General features: G+C 49.7%; 1 protein-coding gene across 1 annotated transcript; it reads left to right on the plus strand.

The window, feature by feature from the left end:
* Nucleotides 1–15,231: 15,231 nt before the first annotated feature.
* Nucleotides 15,232–17,693, plus strand: HOXB3 (homeobox B3; the record flags this gene model as incomplete). Its single annotated transcript, XM_081270638.1, has 2 exons — nt 15,232–15,679; nt 16,506–17,693. 2 exons carry the CDS (start codon nt 15,232–15,234, stop codon nt 17,351–17,353), a joined length of 1,296 nt encoding a protein of 431 aa, XP_081126764.1. The 3' UTR covers nt 17,354–17,693.
* Between the last annotated feature and the right edge of the window lie 3,393 nt (nt 17,694–21,086).

Here is a 21,086-nt window from a genome sequence, read left to right on the forward strand (position 1 = left end):
GGTGGAGGCTGAGAAAGAAATTACTGGAGTTGAAGGCAAAGATTTTTGAAATCGATGGGGACCCATTGGAAATCCTCTGCGACTGTAAGGGGATGGAAATGATTCAGCTACAGTATTAAAGCTGTATTTATGGGTCTGATATGTATTAGGGGTGCTGAGGCTGGAGAATAAGCTACTCAAATTGGAGGAGACAATGAAGGCAGGCAAAGGATGGAGGGCAGGGAGTGAAGCTGAAAGCCTTGGCTCCCCACCCTCCTGGCTAACAAAACAAGGAAATGAATTCACACCCCAGGAACCTTCCTTCAACCTCCTGAAACAAAGAAAGTTTCCTCAGCAGTTAGACTGTGTGTGTGTGTGTGTGTGTGTGTGTGTGTGTGTGTGTGTGTGTTTGGGGGGCTGAAGTTCTCTTAAGTTTTTTTTAGAAAAGAAATGTTCTAGGAATCAGGTAGTCCTGAAAAGTTGGAGCATGTTTGAGGACATGGGGTTTGTTCCTCTATCTAAACTCATTTCCAAAGAGCAAATGAGGTACAGATTGGGAGAGGGAAAACTAGTAACTTTCCCCTAGGATTTCATGGAGGTCACAGTCCTGCTCCATTAGGAAGAGGCTGCTGGTCAATAGCAAAGTGAGAAATGACTTCTGGGGACATCGTGTTCTGTGCCCTAAAGTTGTGATGGATGGGGGGTAGAGGACCAGGGCCTTTGCCAAGACCCATCCAAGTTGCTGGCTGTTCATCCCCTGCCTGGAGCTAGGCCAGCTGACTTTATAGCTACTATTATCTGTGATATTTAACTCTGCCTACTAGTGTAAACCTTTGAGCAGGAAAAATTAAGAGTGTCATTATACCTAGGTGTTAATTATTCAGGGCATCAGCCTCCTAGAGTGGCAGCTTAGGCCCTAGTCCTTGCAGCATGCAGGAGCTCACTTCTATACTCTTCTCAAAGGTGGTGCTGAGCCCCAAAGTGGTTAATAGCAGATTTTCAGGTGAATGGTGGGTGAAGCCTCTTAATTTAGGAGTCTGGGTTGAAAAGGATTTGAGAAGAAGAATGAGAATGCAAAGAGCCCAGGCTAGATGGATAGGGGCACTGCCTATCCTGGATTAAAATAATTGGGGAGAGTTTGGATTCAGGGGCAACCTTGACAGTGCTAGAGGGTGTAAGATGGGAGATGCTGGGCAAGGCATCCAAGAGACCTGGGAGCAGGGGCTCCAAGCCTTTCGGTCTCATTCCCCAGTCACCATTGAATGTTGGAGAATCTCCCATACACTCGGTGTGGCAGGCATTTCTACTCCCTCACCTGGGAAGTGTGGTGTGTGCATATGTACAAAAGTGAAGAGGGTATGTTACCCCCAACTAGTGTTTCAGAATTTAGGTCAAAACCTTGGAGTCTCTGAGAAAAGGGGAAATATCACCTCTTCCTTGGAAAGGAGGGACATGAGGAAGGGAGAGAGTAGAATTACTTGTATTGGTTTCTGAATTCAGTCTGCTTTAGAAGATGGGGAACAAAAGGGGAGCTGGAGGAACAGCTCTTTGGGCCAGGGTATAGCTAAGAGATTGTTGGGAGCCAGTGCTGGAGGCCCTTACATGCATGATTCTAACTCCTCCTCCCAACCCCTTTCCTACCTCCCCTCCTCTGCTACCTTTACCAGTGATGTGGAAGTCTGACACCCTCTTCTCCACACAGTTTATCCTCTTTATTCTCTCAGCTCCCTTCAGGTCTTTGTCTCTCCTGGCCCTGGGGAAGGGAGGTGGCATTGATACCCTTCCCCCTCCTTTTCCCCAACTGGAACACAGACTTCCCCAGGAGACAAAGCAGGGAGAACATCCCTTGCCACCATTATCTTTCAGTCACTGATCTCTGCTAAATCCCACTATGTGAGGCCTGATACCCTCCATCCAGGCACCTAGGCCTACCTCCCAAATCACCAAGTTTGAAAGACTTTGTTGCTGTGTGTGTATGGTCATGCACTGGGTTTATTTAGCCATGAAGAACTCTGACTCTTGGCAGTTCTGCACCCCCACCCCTCTGCTTTTTTGTTGTTCAGGGAATGGTGTAGAATGCCTTTGGTAGATGGGGCTGTAGGAAAGTTGCTGACCCCATCTTCTCTTCAGTCTCTGCTGGGGTCCTCTTTATCTGTATAATTGTGACTATCCTTATTCTTTTAAGAAGTCAGTCAGCTAAGGTTTTTATGACCAGAGGTGTTGGATAGAGAGAGAGAGAAGGGGGGAGGAGAGGGACCCAGAGAGAGAACAAGCAGCAGGCTCCCTTTCTGGGGTGGGAAGTCAAGGCTGAGCTCGAGGAGAGGGTGATAGGGGAGTGAAGACAAAGGGCAGTCAGAGGGGAAGGGAGGCCATGCTAGAGAAGGACCCACAACTCTGATGGGCATAAGCACGCACGCTCGGTACACATACACACACACACACACACACACATCCACATGCACACAGAGTTAAGAGAAAGAAGGGGAACAGAAAGGCAGCTGTTTGATTTGCCCCTTCTCTCTAGAATAAGATCCCACAGAGGAAAGGGACCCAAGGCAAGGAGAAGGGAAAAGGTAGCCTGATGAGTGAACCCAGAAGTGATTTCTGGAGACATTTGTGAGTCTTTCCTGAAGCTCAATTCAAATTCATTTAAGATGCAGAGAGAGGCGGTGTGAAAAGACAAAGGGGCTGTGGGGGACAGAGACAACAGAGAGGGTTAGAAAAAGGGGAGAGGAGGAGAGAACAGAAATGGAGATGTAAACTCAGAGAAAGAGCCCAGTCCCTTCCGGGTGCAAAGGTACTGGGAAGCTCCTCCAGAATCCAAGTGCAATTTTTTTTTTCCTCCTAGTACATATAGCTTTCTTTACAGGAAGCTTCGAAAGTTGAGGCTATCTCAGAAGCAACTGTCTTTAGAATAGGCCCTAGTGGGTGCTAAATCAGCTGGGGTAGGAACTGAAGTGCTAGGGAATGACCAAGATGTCTTGGACACTTCAGTCTCCTCCTCCACCACCAGTAACTTTATCATTGGGACCTCCCAACACAAATGCCAACCTGGGGCGAGGATTGGGGTCAGTCTCTCACACCTGGAGAATTGTGGAACCCTTCCTTGGTTTCTCTTCCCTCTTATGGGCTTGATCTCTTCTTTCTCTCTTTGGGGACCTGGGAAAAGGAGTTGCTCATACTGCCGCCTAAGAACTTTCACCTACGATTCACATTCCCCCCCCCCCCCTCAAATCCCCAGATTAACAAACGGATGCTTCCTTTACTAATCTCCTTCCTTCCCGGTGTTTCAGGAAAGAGAAGGAAAAAGACAAAATTCCTACCGGCTTAAGCAGTTTTAGAAAACTCGAGGGAAATGGAATATACAATCCTTTCTTGCCCTCCGATCCTTCCCATTACCTCCTCACCATTTCTCTGCACCCTCCGTCGAGGCCCCCACCCCCTCCTGTCCTGCCCCAACTTTCTGTCTTTCCCTCCCTTCTCTGCTGGGTCGGACATATGGAACCCATTTTACTGGTGACATTGAAGAGCCGCCGGTGCGCCCGCCTTCCGCCATGGCGCCCCCCGCGCCCCCAGCTCGCCATGCCCCCGTCAGTTGCTGATCCTCTCGCCTGGCAACTTGGCGGGCTCTCATAGCTGGAGCCCAGCTCGGTGCCAGACTGGTCCAGGCTCCCGCAGCCTGACGCGGGCCCTGGCGGAGTATGATCTCAGGCTTCTGAAGAAAAGGGCGCCTAGTGGTCGCAGCCCGAGCGCAGGATCCTGCGGGCCCTGCGGCCGCAGAGGCCAAACAAAGCCGGGGGCGGGGGCGGGGCGGAGGTGGGGTAGGGGCACTAGCATCCGGGCCTCTCCCCCAGCTGGGCCGGACGCTCTCGGGGTTGCCGGGGCTGGAGTGACCAGGATGCGGTCGGCTAAGGCGGCGGAGCCCCAGCCAGGGCAGGAGGACTGGGGCCTGACCGTCGGCTCCCGCGCGCCCCCAGCGCCCGGCGGTCTGCCGATGCAGGCGCCCTAGCGGGAGACCACACAGGTAAGTGTGAGGTGCCCAGGCGGGAGCCTGTGGCCAGGCTGGGATGGAGAGAGAGGTGTTCACTTCCAGGACTCTCTGAAATCAGGCCGAGATCCGAATGGAAGACAAAGATGAGAGCAACTTACAAGGAGATGGAGGCTGAGAAGAGGTAGAAGGGGGCAGAGTGGAGCTGGGTGTGGAGGAATGTGACCCTGTACTTGTGGCTGTGTGGACTGGATCAGGTTAGGGTAGAGGAGCTCTCCTGTTCAGGAAAGGTGTAGGAGATTCTAGAGGCATCCGGAACTGTGGTTGTTGAGAGGGAAGGCTGGGCTCTATTCCCATGGTCCAGCTGCTACCATGGCCCAGCCCTTTAGCACCCAGGGGTTATTTGAAGCTGAAATTACAAGGCCTTGTGCTGATGCAAGGTGTTAAGCTGGGAAGGTAGGAGAGGGGGTGATTTATGACTTCCGAGAAGCTGTGTTTACTATCTGCCTGCTCTAGAAACTCAAAACCAAACGGAGCAGAAGCGGGAGAATTCCTTCTTGGAGTGGGAGGCGATGCCAGGATGATACACTGGAATTTATTTTTCCAGATGTGACAAGATAGGGGGAACGGTCCCTTTGTAGATGAGGATGTGGTTTTGTGTGTTTGTATATTGTAGGAGTGTATCTACACGTTGGGATGTGTATGTGTGCTTTCAGGTTAGGGTTTGTTGGGTGCATTTAGAGACAACATTTGTGACTCAACACACTTCAGGAACCAGGAGGGAGACTGGGTGTTCTCAGGTCCTGGTTCTCTGGGAGGGGGTAGCTCTAGGCATAATTTGCTGCCTCTTTCCTTGTCCATGAGGTACTGCGCATTCCTGCCTGAGTTTTCTATCCTCCCAAAGCCACGTGTAGCAGAGCCCACTTGTCCTGGCCCCTGACCCCTGCTCCTCTGCCTTTAGTAGTGTGCTATCTGCCCACACAGAATGATCTTCCCTTTGGATCTGTGACTTTGCAGTGGGAGACTAAGGCCTTAGTGAACAAGATTGGGTGGGGAGGAGGGAGGAAGAGGAGGAAAAGGCCTGGTGTTTTATGGGAGATTGGGAAAGTGTTGATTTGAGGCTGGGCCCTGGTTGTTCCCGGTGGGTCCCACCATTACTACCCAAATTCCCCCAAAGTCTCTGCTTGGGAGGAGGGCAGATATGAGGAACAAAATAAGGAAGCGGTGCTGAATGGTGTGGGTGGGGAGAAAAGCATTTTGACCCCCAGATAGTTATTTCCGCAGGCCAGCTAGAGGCTCCTGCATTTCTGTCCAGACGCTCAGCTTTGCCTGGAAATTGTTTTGCATTAAATTTTCTCAGCCGCAGAATTATCTTTCCTCGCCTCCAGCTAAACTTGCATTTTTCCACCAGACACTTGGGCCCCCGCACCAATGAAATCTGAGAGGAAGCGGCTGGGCCCTAAGTGGCTGTAATTTAATTGATTTTATCATAAATCATCAACTTGATGAAGAACCAGAGGTTTCAGTGAAGTAAATTGATATTAATGGGGGTTTCTTGAAATGCAAACTCGCTGCATTGTTGGGGCATCTTGAGCTGGGGATGGTGGATTACAGTTTCCCAAGAGCTGAGAACTGGGACCAGTAGCCCAGCACATCTTTGGGGGTGGGGTAGAGAAAGCAAGCTGCAAGGGGCAGCTGCCCACAGACAAATTTCTGATAAAGCACAGCAGAGAACGGAAGGAAGGAACTTTGTTGGGAATGGGAGCAGACTCTGGCTCTGTGGACCCTGTGACCATCCTAGAAATGCTGGTCTCCAACTTGTGGGGGTGGGGTTGGAGAGGCTGGTAGGTGTGTGGACAGATGTGGGGGTCGGGTGAGAAGGCCAGGCTGGTACAATGGATGTATTGATGCCTGGTTAAAAATTGCCAGGTTGAAGGCTTCCTTCTCTAATATACAAATTAATTATTTACTGCTCACGTTGCTGTGTCCAGAAATAACACTTTTGATTTGGTAATGAGAATAGAAAACAACCTATCCCCTACTCAGAAGAGCAGTAAAAACCCACTGCATGAACCGCTGTAGGGGTGAGAGGACCAGGAGTGGCATTTGTACTCAGTGGTAGGGATGTATGCATTTAAATCCCAAGAGAAATATCCTGAATTTGATCATGATGGTGCTGGTTATTATCTGAATTCAGTTTGTTACTGCTCGTTGTCACTCATTTTTACATCATCACATAGAGAATCACTAACATTCTGTTCAAAGGGGACCTTAGAGATCATTTAACCCAACCCCTTCATTCCATATGCATATCTTGGCTTTACAGAAGGGGTCAATGAAGCTCTAGGGGTGTTCTGCCTTCTATCACACAGCTAAGTTGGAATGCCTAGAACTCGAGCTATCCCAAGTGCGACTTTAGACAAATTTCTTCCTCACTCTGGGCCTCAGTTTCCCTCTCTGTAGCAATGGCAGAGTTGGACTGGATACTCCCTGAGTTCTCTCCAGTTTTGATCTTGAATACCTCTATGTATCCATCCTTTGTGTGACAGTGCTCAGGAGCAAACTCCTTGTATGTCTTGGAGTTCTGGAAGCATCTGGGTATAGAAGTTACTGCATGTTTTTTCCATCATTCAGAGTCTTATATCCCAGAGCAGTGAGTGGGTACTCAGACTGACTCTAGTCCACTGAAATCTGGACTGTCCCTCCTCCTGAAGGTATCTTCATTTTCAACAGGAGTCAAGGCTAAGAGCAACGGTGATAGAAAGGAGTGGAGAAAGAGTCTAGCTAGCTGGGTTGTGCTGAGATTGACATTTGGAAAGGGTCTAATGAAGAAGGGGCTCAGCCTCACCAAATAGGGCCCTCTCCCTGCTAGGTACTAGGTGAAGGCTAGAGTATTTCCTATCTTACCAGAGCCTAGGGCCTGAACTGTGGTTTCGGGAGTTTAGATTCTGTGACAGCAGGTGCACTCTCCACAGCCTTTCCCTTGACTTCTGGACCTTTGGACTTTCTCTTTGTGGGAGGGGGTGTATATGTAGGATGCCATAGCACTATTCTAGGTGTCCTTCCAGGGCAACCAGGACAGAAAGCCTGCAAGTGAAAGACCCCTACTCTGTTGTATTATTATTATTATTATTATTATTATTATTATTATTATTATTATTTGTGCTGAGAATTTAACCCAGGGCTTTGCACATACTAGGCAGGTACTCTACCACTGAGCTACAACCTCAGCCTTATTCTTATTTTCCATTTCATTCTCCAACTTTGGCGGTGGGGGGCAGGATTTGAAAGAGTACTGTTTTCTCAGTTGTGTGGTTGTAAGAAGGAAAATTTCTTATGGGATCAGGGATATAAGGAAGTCAGCATGGGACAGGAGGATTTCAGGCTGTCTTGAGAAGTCTGATTTGGGACATAAATTCTGGGAGAGGAAGTGGGAAGAGAAAGAGATGGGCAACAATGTCATGTTTAGAAATTTATCTCTGGCCACATTATCCACTTTCCCAAAGCCTCACCCTAAACCCTATTTTGAGAGAGAAAATAACAAAAGGGCCCGCAGGCCCAGACTCTGGTTCTGTCCCATCCTGACTTTGGAGTTTTACATTTGGAGGTCTTCCACTGATTGGTCATTAATCCAGTGAGTTATTGTCTGCTAAACAGAGGTCACTGGGAGAGAGACATCCAATCTGTCAGGAGAGAGTGTGCAGCCGCTCCCAGGGTACCGGGGCTCCAGCTCCTCTCTTGCTTACTTCTCCCTCCCTCTCCAGCACCCCACTCTCAGCTGTCCAAGATTCACAGTCTCTCCTCCTCTGCCCTCCTCAAAATCCCGCCCAGCTTTGTCTCTTCACTCCCGAGGGGTGGGGTTTGCCAGGCCTGGACAGAGCTTCTAGATGAGGCGGGATCCCTGATTCAGAACGGGATCTTTCACCACCAAAGAGACAGCCTGCTCCTCTGTCACTCTGGCAGTGCCTCCCCCCCCCCCCCCATTAACATGTTCTGGCGTCCTCTGTGGTCACTGAGTAGACCTGGCAGACTTGTACCATCCTGTTTCTTCCTGGATCCGACTTGCAGCCTTGGCCTGAGAGCAGCACACCCATGTTTGGGGTAGGGTGGGGGGTACAGCTTGGCTTTTTCTTCTCCGTGGAGGCCTTTCCCCATTACCACCTCGGATTTGCGGATCTGCGCTACTGCTGCACAGCTCTCAGAGGCCTGGGTGGAGGTGCCAAGTCTTCTCCTTCAGATGCCCCTTTTTTCTTTCCCACTCTCATTTTAGGGAGCTGTTGATTGGGGAGACAAATACTATCCCCCTACCTTTACAATCCCCAGTGTTGAAATCTTTATTCAGATTTAAGAGAGAGAAATCTAGGTGAGTGTGTTAACTTTATACCACTCCACAATAGCCACAATGTTGTCCAGTTGGAAGGGAATGTGGGACAGGGAACCAGGATAGGGTCAGCAAGAAGCAAATCGATAAATGCCTCCCAAGGTCCAGCTTCAGAGAGCTGTGAGGCTGGGGGATGGACCAGAGGAGTTTTCTGCTGTTGAGCTAGGGGCAGAATCATTGGCCGCTCCAAGGATAAAACCAGAAACCAGTTTTAAAGAAGCCAGCCCCCGACCCCGACCCCGTTTGCCCTTATTGAGAAAATTTTCGTTAGCTTTTTGATGGATTTTTTTGTGGGGGGGATGAAGGGAAAAGGCATGATCCCATCCAGGTTCATAAGGATTGGCAGCCAGCAATTGCTCACAGGGGTTCATAGAGCTGCTCATCTCCCAATACTGGGTACTGAGTGGCCCATGAGTGTCAGAGCCAGCGCTCTAGCTCTGTGGAGAGGAAAGCATGTCTATGATGGTGGACACATTTCCTAATCTTTACATTAATTATTTTGTGCCTTTATTAGTTTATATTAGTGCCTCTTATTCTTTTTCTCAAATTCTCTTTTCCAATCTCTCTTTCTACCCCCACTTTTTTTCTCTCTCTCACACACACACACAGTTACCAAGTTTCCCTCCCTGAATCCAAAAAGAAATAATTCTCCTTTTCTCTATCTCTAGTTTGCCCTAATTTCTCCTTCCTCCCCCTCTTTTCCCAGACCCCACTGTCTTTCCTCAGATCTCTGAGTTTCCCTACCCCAATTTCCCTCCCCAAGCTCCTCATTGCTACCTTTGTCCCTAACCTGCAGTCACACTTCCAATGAAATGGGCACCCTGAGGGCTGTGTGTTCCCTCCTCTATCCACCCTCCAACTTCCGAGCCCCAATCAGAGGCAACTGAACTGCTGGTTGGAAACCTCAGAGAAAGAAAGAAAAAAGGCAAGAAAGAAACCAGACTGGGATCTCGTTGCCTCCCAAGCATTCCAAATGGGTGCTATTCTGCAGAATTGATTTAGAAGCCCTTGCTCCAGCTCCTACCACATTTAGGGGTGTCTGTCCTCTGAAATTTTCTCCGGGTTTGTTTCTTGTTCCCCAGTCCTCCTTTTCACTCCTATCCTAAGATGTCCCATCGCCAGAGGGGACCACAAAGGGTTGAGGAGGCTGGAAAGGGAAGGGTTCCTACTGTTGCAGTTTCCACCCCTAGAGCTTGCTCTTTACCAAGCCCCATCTCCTCTCCTTGGCCGCAGCTGGCTGGGTGCCTTCCAGGCTCTCTTGTTATTCCTTGAGGCAAAACTGTGCCATCCAGAGAACAATCAGGAGCACAAGTCCACAGTGATTTTCTTTAGCCAGTGGTAATACCTGTTAGAAGAGCTGAAAGATCTGAAGTACATTCTTTTTTTTAAAAATTATTTTGGGGAGCAAGAGAAAAGATCCCAGAGTACTTGTTCCCTTACTCCTTGGCCTGAGTCCCTGACCCACCAGGGCCCAAAGTTACTTGCTGTCTAACCGTGCTGATCTCCAGTCATGATTTGTAGATCTAAGAGCAGTTTCTTGCAGCCACATACTCAGATAGCCCTAATAGGTCTCCTTAGAGGCATCCTGGCTTGAACCCCAGTACTTCATCAGGCTTGGGCATTTTCTCCATATGAACACAGAAAATGGCTCCCACCCTCAATTTTACCCTAACTCTCAGTTGCCAATGCTCTAGAAAGCCGCCAGCTCTCTAGGAAGGCTATAGGATCCTCAGGACAAAACAGTGAGGGCTCTGAAAGTGACTCTGTTGCTGGAGGGTAGGGAGGTCCATAGGTTCTCCCTGTCCCACAGGGCCCTAGGAAACTAGCTGCTCCATCCCACCTGGCCTGACTTGGAGGGCCTGAAAAAGAGTGGGGACCAGAGGCTAGGGACCACCCCTTTCTCACCCATAAAGCAGAGCTTGTGAGTGGGGAGTAAGAGGGTATGAGGGAAGCATTGGCAGAGTCAGATATAGCTACCCTCTCCTGGAGGGGAGACAATAGCTGGAAGTCATCTCTCACCTTTGTTTTTCCCAGTCTCATCGCCTGTCCTGGTGCATCCAGATGAGAGAAGGCAAAAGAAAAGTATTTAACCAGGAAATCACAGGATGGTGGCAGGCTCTGTCTACACGAAGTTAAGAGAACCCGCTTCCCAGGCTGCCTTTGTAGAAGAGACTGCCTGCCCTCTATTTTATCCCCGAACCCCCGAGTCAGCAGTTAAAGAGAGTTGCAAACACTCCTGCTTAGGGAAATGTCCTAGTGCTTTCTGTCTTTTTCCTTGGCTGGGAATGGTTCATCCCCACCCCCGCCTCAAATCTGCAGACACCTACATTTTTGGCTCCTGTCTTCCTCCTACAGGCCCCCCCCCTTGCCTTTTCCTGGCCTGCTCAAACACGCCCTAAGAAAACTTTAGCTTTTGTAGCCTTCCTCACTTGTGCCAAGAGTCGTAAATCTTGCACAGCTGAGAGAGGAGAGAAACAAACAGGTTTGCTCAGAATAATAACAAAAAACATCTTCCATCTCTTCTACATGCACATTTAAAATGAAGCCCTTGCTAGTTTTCATCTTCTCAGAAGTACAAATGTCCTTATCACCTCTTAGCTCTTCTGCCTATCTGAAGGTGAGAATCCTAACAGAAACTTCTCTGTGAAGTTCTTACTGTCTGGAGTTCAAACTAAACTTCAGGGACCTTCTTTTGTACTCTTTCCTCAAACCCACACCCCTGCAAGATGTTCTGGGTTTTTAAAATCGTCACTCACCGCTTTACCCCCTCCCCTGTTAGAGACTGCGCCTAGAAATTTGAGGGGAAACGACAGAGAGGTTGTGGAAGACAGAAGCGAAAAGTGGGAGACTAAGGAGGGAGTCAGAGGGAGAGAGGGCAGGAGACCTAGTAGCCTCAATCCAGGAGAAGTAAAACTACTTAAAAAAAAGTCCTGGTGTTCCAACTGTGAATGAGTGTGGAGGGGCACCCAGCACCCTCAGGCCAGGCCAGTCTTTCACTAAGCCTCCAGAGGCCACTTCTCAAATTAGCATAATGGTTCACTCTTGGGGTTTGGGGGGTAGCTTTGAACTCCACCAGCTCTCCTTCATCTCTTCTTCCCTTCCCCTTCTCAATTTAAAAATCTACCTATTCTTAAAAAAAACAAGAACAAAACACTTCTACCTTTCCTTCTCACTCTTTTTTTTTGGGGGGGGTATTTAAAATTCCCCCCTCCCCCATCACCACCATCACCTTCTCTCCTTATCAGGCATCTAAGCTTGCTAAAGGGGGAGAGGTGGGGGTGTGTGTGAGCTTGTGTGTGAGTGAGTGAGTGTGTGTGTGTCTGTGTGTGTTTTTTTTTTCCCTGTGCAAAAGCAGAGGCCATTGTTACCGAGAGTAGGGCGTACCAGTCTTATAGGGCAACCACACTGTGGCGGCTTGGCCGTGCCGGAGCCTGGAGCTGGATTCTCGGCGAGGCGAGCTGCCCCGGCACCTTTCGGTCTTCTATTTTTTTCCCCGCTCCCCCACCCCCTCCCTCCTGCGCACCCCCGCTCCTAAGCCGAGTGAATTGAAGCGGACGCCGCGCGCGGCTCCTCTGGCCGGTCTGCCCCTCGGGCTCCCCAGCCGGGGTGGCTTTGGGGAGGGGGGGGCGACGCAGCTTTAAACAGTGGTCTTTTTTTCCTTTGCCTTCAAGGAGGGGAGATTTCTCGCCTGCCGCTCGCGCTGGGGCTCGATGTGAATATATATTATGTCTGCCTGTTCTCCCCTCGTCGGTGGCTAAGGTAAGCTGGACTGAAATAGGCTATCAGTTTGTGAATGGCGGAGAGTATGTCTCAATGATTTATGGCCCATATGACTCCAATCTCGGTTCAAGAAGAGTTCACAAGCTTTAAGCTTCCTTCCACGCAGCGACTGACTCTCTCTCTCTCTCTCCCTCTCTCCCCCTCTCTCCCTCTCTCTCTCCCTCCCTCCCTCTCTCTCTCTCTCCCTCTCCCTCTTCTTTCCTGCTTCTCTCTTTTTCTGCTCTCTTTTCTTCCAGCAGCCAGATCCAGGGCTGAAATTTCCCCCGGTTGCTAAGAAGAGCCTAACCTTTCTCTCTCGCCTTTTCTTATTTTATTTTCTTTACTTCCATTATTATTATTTTTTTTTAAGTCCTGAAAGGTGGCCTGTCGTTTCTCCTGGGGCTTCACCAAGCTATTGTTACCCTCCTTGGCTTTCCCTGGGGTACGCCTGGCAAGATGATTTTTTTTTTTTTTTTTTTTTGGTGGGGCTTACCTCCCTTCTCCAGCGAGACCCTGGGGGAAAGCCTGGAGCCACGGTCTCCCTCCCACCCCTCCGTGGAGCCATATGGAGCCTGAATTTTTCCAACATGGAGGCAAGGGAAATAGACAGTGTTTGGCTGGGTAGAGCTGTTCCCCACCCCCTCTTCTCCTGGATCCCAGATCTCAGATCCCCGCAGCACCTTCCCTCTTCCCACAGTCCTGTCAGCCAGGCCTCGGCGCCCTCCAGCTGGGAGCCCAGCTGGGCAAAGTCCCGGTGCAGAGTTGCTAAGGCGCCTTTTAATTTGGTTACCTCCAGCGCCCAAACTTGCCGCTGCAGGGCTCGGCCGAGCCGGCCCGGTGTGCTTGGAACCTGTCGGCTGCTAACCGTTTTCGTGTCCCGATCGCTTTCTCTTCGCTTCCTTGGGCCAGCGTAGGCGGCGGGTAGCTCATCGCCAGCCGTTGCGGCAGCAGCGGCGGAGACAGCCGGGGGCTATCCCGGTGCACAAACCTTCCCGGCCCTGTATCACCGCCGGCGGAGTCTCCATTCTTTCCTATTACGTCTCTGGCTCCTTCGCTTCCCACACTCGCCTGGCCTCCGTCCTGCGATGGTTTGGGGTTTATTGCAGGGGGAGCAACAGAAATTTCGGCCTCAGGCGTCTAGTCAAATTATTGTTTATTATTATTATTATCATCATCATCATCATTATTGCTGTAACAATCATTTAGACTAAATAAAGCCAGGGCCCACCCAGCTAACCCCCCGCCAACGTTTTTATTTCATTCTCTTCTCTATCTATTAATAACAAACTCAACTGACGCCTGTTAATTAATTCCCCCTTCAGCCAGGGCTGCTCCGAAGCTAATTTTGGTTAAATCATCAGAGGATAATGGTAATAATAATAAAGGGATTGGGTCAGCCTGGTCAATTGAACTCCAGTTCTCCTTGGAAGGACCTGCTGCTTTGCAGACCCATGTGCATTTCCAGAAACAGATTCTTCCCAGAAACCAATCGGAACTCACGACTACACCGCCTTTCTTTTGAGTATAAATCTGTACCGTTAAGAATGGGATTTATGTGTGGGAGGGACTTCCTTCACCTTCACTCCTTTCATTTTACTTTCCTAATTTTAGTTTTCTTTGGAGTTGACCAGCTAGGCTGAATGGGATTTAAGTTTTCAAAACACACGTGACAGAAGAGAGAATCAGTCTGGAGGTTTTATAAAAAGTGGTGGTGAGGAATTTGGACAGAAAGGGGGAAAAAAGAAGCCCGACGAAGCTTTAGAACAAATACACAAAATCCTATCACACTTTTAGGCTTTAGTTTCCTGGAACATTTTTAAAAGGCTGTATTTAAATAGTGATTGTATTTTTATTTTTGCTTCAAAGAACCCCAGTAAACAGGAGTACCCTCTGTTTCCAACCCAGAGAATAATGTTGTTCAAATTGCTCTTTGGATTTTTTTTCTCCAAAACATTTTTCTCTTTTAGAAAGCATGTTTTCCATCTAAGTAGCAAAGTCCAGCAGTTGCACAATTTAGTTTTTTTTCCTTATTTTCTTTTGGAGAAATCAAAGAAAACAGACTTTCAAGAAAAAGGTGGGGAAAATTGTCTGATGATTTAAAAAAAGGGGTGGAGAGAGAGACCTGGGCCAAATGGTCACAGCTCCAAAGGGCCCTGTCTGGGAAACTGAAACAATCCTTTTCCATTTGGAGGCTCTGCAGGGGCCATTGGCCACTGGTCCTAGGCCTGATTGAGCAATGACAAAAACTGGAGGTGGTAGTACCTGCAACAGGATCATGGATGGCAAGAACTCAGTTATGCTGGCTCTTGGGATTAAAATCTTCAAGGATTTTCTAGGTCAGGCTGTTGTCCTCTTTGTGAAGGGCAGGGTGGGAAGAAAATGGTATCTCACAGAGGGTTCCCTGCTGAACTTGCTTCATACTCTGGTCTTTGTCGGAGATCCCTTGGTTTCCTCTGGACTAGACTTTGCCTAAGTGAAAGGATATAGATGGAGGTAAGGCAGAAGGCAGAGAGGCCTCTCAGCTCCAAGGAAGGCATTCATGAGCTTTTTGGAGTCTGCTAAAGCCCCATCTCTTGAGCCACTCTACCTCAGAGTTGGGGGAGGCTTGGTGGGGAGGGAGGAAGGGGGAGAGAGAGAGAGAGAGAGAGAGAGAGAGAGAGAGAGAGAAGGAGAGGTCAGGGGCTAGTGCACAGGCAGGAGAGAAGCAAGAGCCCATGTAGCAGTAGGATTCTACTTCTTGGCACTCCCCAAAGGAGTATAATCTTGATTTTTTAAGTGGAAATGAAAAATAGTGGACTTTATTTTTTAAATTTAAAGTGCTGATATAAGAGACATGCCTCAGCATCTGCTTTGGAGATGTTGAGAAGGGGAGAAGGAAAAAAACCCTATTGATGTCAGTTCCCTTTTCAGTTCCTAAGATGGATTCGAGCCCCAGTCCTCTTCTCCCCCTTGTGTCTCTTCTCTCCCCCCGCAGGTCAGCCGCTTGCAACAGTCCCGGGAGGAGGGGGGCAGAAAGGGGAGGGGGGGTCCGGCGTGTCACGAGACCCCCGGGGGTGCCAATGTCCGGTCGTGAGGGTATCAGGCCCTTGCAAGTTGCCATCCACTGCCCGGGCCTCGCCCAGCGATGCAGAAAGCCACCTACTACGACAACGCCGGGGCTGCGCTCTTCGGAGGCTACTCCTCGTACTCTGGCAGCAATGGCTTCGGCTACGACGGCCCCCCCCAACCCCCCTTTCAGGCCGCCACGCACCTGGAGGGTGACTACCAGCGCTCAGCGTGTTCTCTTCAGTCCCTGGGCAACGCCGCCCCACATGCCAAGAGCAAGGAGCTCAACGGCAGCTGCATGAGGCCTGGCCTGGCCCCTGAGCCCCTGCCCGCCCCTCCGGGCTCACCCCCGCCCAGCGCCGCACCTACCAGTACCACTAGCAACAGCAATAATGGGGGCGGGCCCAGCAAAAGCGGCCCCCCCAAGTGCGGTCCAGGCTCCAACTCCACCCTCACCAAACAGATATTCCCCTGGATGAAAGAGTCGAGGCAAACGTCCAAGCTGAAAAACAGCTCCCCCGGCACAGGTACCAGCTCTCTGCCTTCCTCGTCATCAGCTTTTGTCAGGTCCAGGAATGTCACTGTTATTCTAGCACCCAGCCCCTAGGCGCCCAGGAGGCGGCCTGGGAACAATATTAGGTCGCGGGCCGTGCATTTTTGGTATTCCCCCACCTGATGACCCCTGACCCTGCCAACATCCTGTCCCTTCAGCTAACCTTCACCCGGGCTCTGAGAGCTCTGGGAGGTGGGGCGCTTGGCCTCAGAACTCTTCCCTAGGCCGCAAAGCCAAGAGGCACTGCCAGGAGTCGTCAATGATTATTATTAAGTATGATTACTGTGGGTATTAATCACAATCGCTCTGGCGGCCCAGATTCCCGGCCTCCAGGCACCGCTGTCTCTTCACACCATACTTCGGGGGTCTGCCCATGAGTGCCCGTCCAGTTTCCCGACAGGTTCTCCCCAGTCACCCATCCTGTCCAAAAGACAGAGGGAGGGGATGTGTTCCCCAGACCAGGAATTGGGAACAAGGGGGAGAAAGCCCGCACGCAAAAATCCAGTCCTAAATAAATGGCCATGCAGCTCTGTCTGCGTGACATGATCAAATTTTCATAAGCTGGGGCAGTGAGAGGAGAACAGGTCTCTTAATAAATGCCACTATTATAGAGTGTCCGCTAATGCGACGGGCGGTGGGGGGGAGGGGGCAGGAGGAGGCGGGGACGCGAAGGGGAGGGCGGCGGGGGCTCTGAGTCCAGGCCTAGATTTATTAAGAAACGATGCATTCAATTTCGGCGTGTTCAGTAATTATCTTTTATTTCATTTTCTCCCCTTCCCACCCCTCCTCCTCGGATCCAGCAGAAGGCTGTGGTGGCGGTGGCGGTGGCAGCGGCGGCAGTAGTGGAGGCAGTGGGGGCGGCGGCGGCGGCGGCGGCGGGGGAGGGGACAAGAGCCCCCCGGGGTCGGCGGCGTCCAAGCGGGCGCGGACCGCGTACACCAGCGCGCAGCTGGTGGAGCTGGAAAAGGAGTTCCACTTCAACCGCTACCTGTGCCGGCCGCGCCGCGTGGAGATGGCCAATCTGCTGAACCTCAGCGAGCGACAGATCAAGATCTGGTTCCAGAACCGGCGCATGAAGTACAAGAAAGACCAAAAGGCCAAGGGCCTGGCCTCATCGTCTGGGGGACCGTCTCCAGCCGGCAGCCCCCCGCAGCCCATGCAGTCCACCGCTGGCTTCATGAACGCCTTACACTCCATGACCCCCAGCTATGAGAGCCCGTCCCCGCCCGCCTTCGGCAAAGCCCACCAGAATGCCTACACGCTGCCCTCCAACTACCAGCCCCCTCTCAAGGGCTGCGGCGCCCCGCAGAAGTATCCCCCGACCCCGGCGCCCGATTACGAGTCCCACGTTCTCCAAGCCAACGGGGGCGCCTACGGGACGCCCACCATGCAGGGCAGCCCAGTGTACGTGGGCGGGGGCGGCTACGTGGATCCGCTGCCGCCCCCTGCCGGCCCCTCCCTCTACGGCCTCAACCACCTTTCCCACCATCCCTCTGGGAACCTGGACTATAACGGGGCGCCCCCTATGGCCCCTAACCAGCATCACGGACCATGCGACCCCCATCCCACCTACACAGACCTCTCCTCTCACCACGCGCCTCCTCCTCAGGGTAGAATCCAAGAAGCTCCCAAATTAACACACCTGTGATGGGAGAGGAAGGGCGGAGGGGCGAGGTCAAGGGCAAGAGGGGGGCTGCGGAGCTCAGAGGGGCGGCCTGGAGGTCTGAAAGAGGGGTTAGGGAAGTAGTTGCTAGGCTCCCAGGACAAGGGACTTGGAGCTCCTTCCCTGCTCCCTGGCTTAAGGGGTTGTTTTAAAGTCCTTCATCCCTTGTTCCATCTGCCTGCCAACCCATCGGAAAGGAATCCACGGCAGATTGGAGATGACCCCTTCAACCCCAGGCTCCAGCACTACCAAGTTGGAATTCCATGCTGGAGAGGGAGTGTGGTAGAAGAAATTGAGATAGGAAAACAAGGCAGAGAAGCACATTTTTAAAAAATTAAAAAAAAAAAAAAACAAGCAGACAAGATGGCTAGGCCATGACCAACCAACCTACTTACCTTCCACCTCTGTGGATAATTCCCCCAAATCTTGATTTCCCCCCCTCTCTTTCTCCTTAAGAAAATAATAAGACACATATAAGCCCAAGGACAGAAAGCACGTTCTCCTCCCACTTCCCAGAAACCTCAAATTTCCTTCCATCTATTTGAGGTTTCTTGGGGAATGCCCTCCGTTTCTAGCCCGATGATTTTCTGCTCTAGGACTTTCGTATCTATACCCCTTCTCCATCAGTTACAATTTTTAGAGGGCTCAGGGATGGTGAGAGATCCTGAAAGTCAGAGCTGCCTATAGTATAAATATATATATATTTTCTTTTTAGGAAAAGTTAGGAGGCTAAGGCAGGCAAGGACTGAACATTTGCCTGTTCCACAGCCTTTCCTCTCAGCTCCAGGTCCATCCCCCTCTCTCCACAGAAAACAATCGGCCACATAAGGTTCTCCACTTTACTTTTCTTCTGTTGCTCTCTTACTTAACGTGGAAACAGGGTATATTTGAACAAACTGTCTGTCCCAGGCAGGGGCTGCAGCTTGGCCTGTGTGCTTTGCTCAACCTCCTGACAGGACACTTTTGTTGCACTTAGAGTTTACATTTTAATGGATATAAAACAACTGTGAGAGATGCCTAGGCCTGCAGAAGTCCAGCATCGCTCAAAAAGTGTGTGTTCTAGTGAACATTTTCATATATATTTATTGGTTATAGCCTGTTAAAATATTTTCTTTTTGTATTATTTATCCCCCCTACATTATGTATTTATATGAGGAAAAAAAAGGAAAAATTGTACTTTTTTAGTATTTACTTGTTATAAGGGACATTGTGTTTTCTGTCATGTAAAACCAGCTATTTTAGTTTTTATTGTACTCTAGGAAAGAGCTGTAGATTTATGTTAAACTCGTACTTATGAGCAATTGTAATTAGTTCTAAAAGGCATGAACTCAGCTCCTAATCGTCACTGTATAGTCTTGAATTTGTAGAGTTAGAGTTAATTCCCTCTTGGAACTTTCTTTGTTCTTCTGTAGTTACTTTTTTTCCTTAAAAGAGTTGTCTGTCAAACAATTCTTGAATAAACTTTCTGTTATCAATTTTATCTTGTCCTGGTGGTCCAATTTAGATAGCAGAGCAAGGCTTCTGACTGCCAAATTTCCCCCATGGGAAGGAGGACATTGACGATCTTTTCCTAGTCCACTGCTCAGGATCCTATCTCCCCCTTGAAGTTTTTCAGGTTTAAATATAGTTTTTCTCACTCATAAGAACCCGGAACACATTCTGTCAACTTTTTTTAGCTAAGGTTAAGTAACAAGTTGTGGAAGAAAGGGGGCTCTTGGGTGCTCTCTGTGGGTCTTTTTGTTTAACCTCTTTGCCTCTCAGTTTTTCTCATCCATTGACCTTTTGTCTGCTCCCCCCTTTGGCCACAATCTCTCTTCAATCCCTCCCCCCACCCCCAGAAAAAAAAAATCTGGCCGATTACTGCTTCTTCCACAGAACCTAAACTTCACAGTCGTCTTCCGGAGCTACAAAGAAGTCATCACGTGACCCGAAGCCCAACAACCATTGGGTCTAAAATGAAAACAAAGGAAAATGATTAATCTAAAAAAAAAAAAAAAACTGAGGCCTAGACTTCTCAGGTCAAACCTTAAAACTAAAGTGAAATTAAATCACTAAATAAAACTTGGGGCAGAGGGAGAGAGGACAAATCCTCTTGCCAGGGAAAGAGGAAAAGAAGGTGGAAGAAGCTGTTGGATCCAAGCGTAAATAAAATGGTCCCCAGGCTAATGTGCGGCTGTTTCCAGGATCCTTGGGAAAACTTCATTTCTTAGTCAGGGTTCCATAAAAGTTTTATCACACTGGAGTGAGGATAGAGAGGGTCTGTCAAAGATGAAATGTCACCGCCGCGTCGCTGGAGCCGATAAGAGCGAGGAGACAGGGTGGCTGAAATATGGAGCTAATTCGTTGAAAGAGAAGCGATGCCTGCTTGCTGAAGAGTTGCATAATTCTAATTGTAAGCGATGCGCCCGCATTGCTTAATTAGGAGCATATATTTGGTGGTAGTGGTGGTTGTGGGGGTGAGAATCATTCCAGGCCCTCAGCCTTAAAGCAGGGCTGATTTTCATTTTTATGTTGCATTCTGGCAGTCCAAGGTTAGTAATTACAGTCTTTATGCAACAATAAATAACAATAAAAAAGCAACCTGAATTCTGCATCCCCCCCCACACACACACCAAGTAGGATTTTAACTGGACGGCTCATCCAGGCAGCAAGCAATTTAGCATTGGGTCAGGCTATAATTTAAAGGCAGAAGAGCGTGCAAAGTTTGATTGGGATCAAATAACGCTCAAGGGTCTTTCTTTCTCTCTGTCTTCCTCTTCTCTGAATAACATGTTCTGAATGATGTAACTAGATGAAACGCCATGTTTGGCTCTGGGGGTGGGGTGGATTGCTTATTTTGCTGGCCAGAGAGAAAAGCAGGCCAAGAGAGAGAATTTAACTAGAGTATGAAAAAGCAGAGCTTTGGTTTGAAGCTGGAATGGTAAATAAGAAAAATAAGATGGACCTGGCTTAGCGTCCTTCTGTTGTCAAGATTCCGGTTGCTCAGCTAAAACAGTCAAAGACGTTGGTAAAATATCTTTGCTTTACCATTCAGCATGCAGGGGAGTGGGGGAGGGATGTCTCCCAGAAGGAGGGCTCTCTTGGCCCCTTTTAACACCCAAGTTTTCCGTTGTTCACTAATCTGGCCATAAAATCTGTCATCGAGGGTTAGAGAGTTGTATTTCCTGTGCAGGGACAGTCTTGGCCTGGGTTGCCTAGGGAAGCCCTGGGTCCTGCAGCCAGCTAGAGGGGCTGTTAGAAAACCTGCAGTGATGCTCAAGGGGCTGACCAGAGAGTGAATCCTTTCTCAGGCCTTCCTGCCCAGCTACTGTTTGGATTCTTCCCTGCCTACCCTTATCCACATCTCCAAATGGCAAAATGGTTTTCTTTGGAGCTGAATTGCACACCACCCTCTCTGGCCAGTTGGCCTAGTTCAGAGCAGCTCTCCATGTTCTGAGAGCTCTACAGTCTGTCCCTGCAGCCCCCACCTTCAGCTCCCCCCTTTCCAACCTTCTTTTCTCCACCCCCACCCTTCTACTAAGACTTCTGGGCCCTTCTTTTTAAATACTCACCACCTCCCACGCGGATGTTACATTGACAAAGTTTCTAGCTCCAGCTCCCAGCTGAGTTGCCATTTCTCTGCTAACCAGCCTTCTCCTTAGGGCTGGGTTGCAGTGAACCAGTAGGGGGAGGGGAGGCCAGAGTCGTGGGAGTTCTCCAGGCAAACTTTCCACCCAAC

Source organism: Spermophilus citellus, assembly GCF_964194105.1.
Source record: "Spermophilus citellus genome assembly, chromosome: 17".
In the NCBI taxonomy this organism is placed as follows: Eukaryota; Metazoa; Chordata; class Mammalia; order Rodentia; family Sciuridae; genus Spermophilus; species Spermophilus citellus.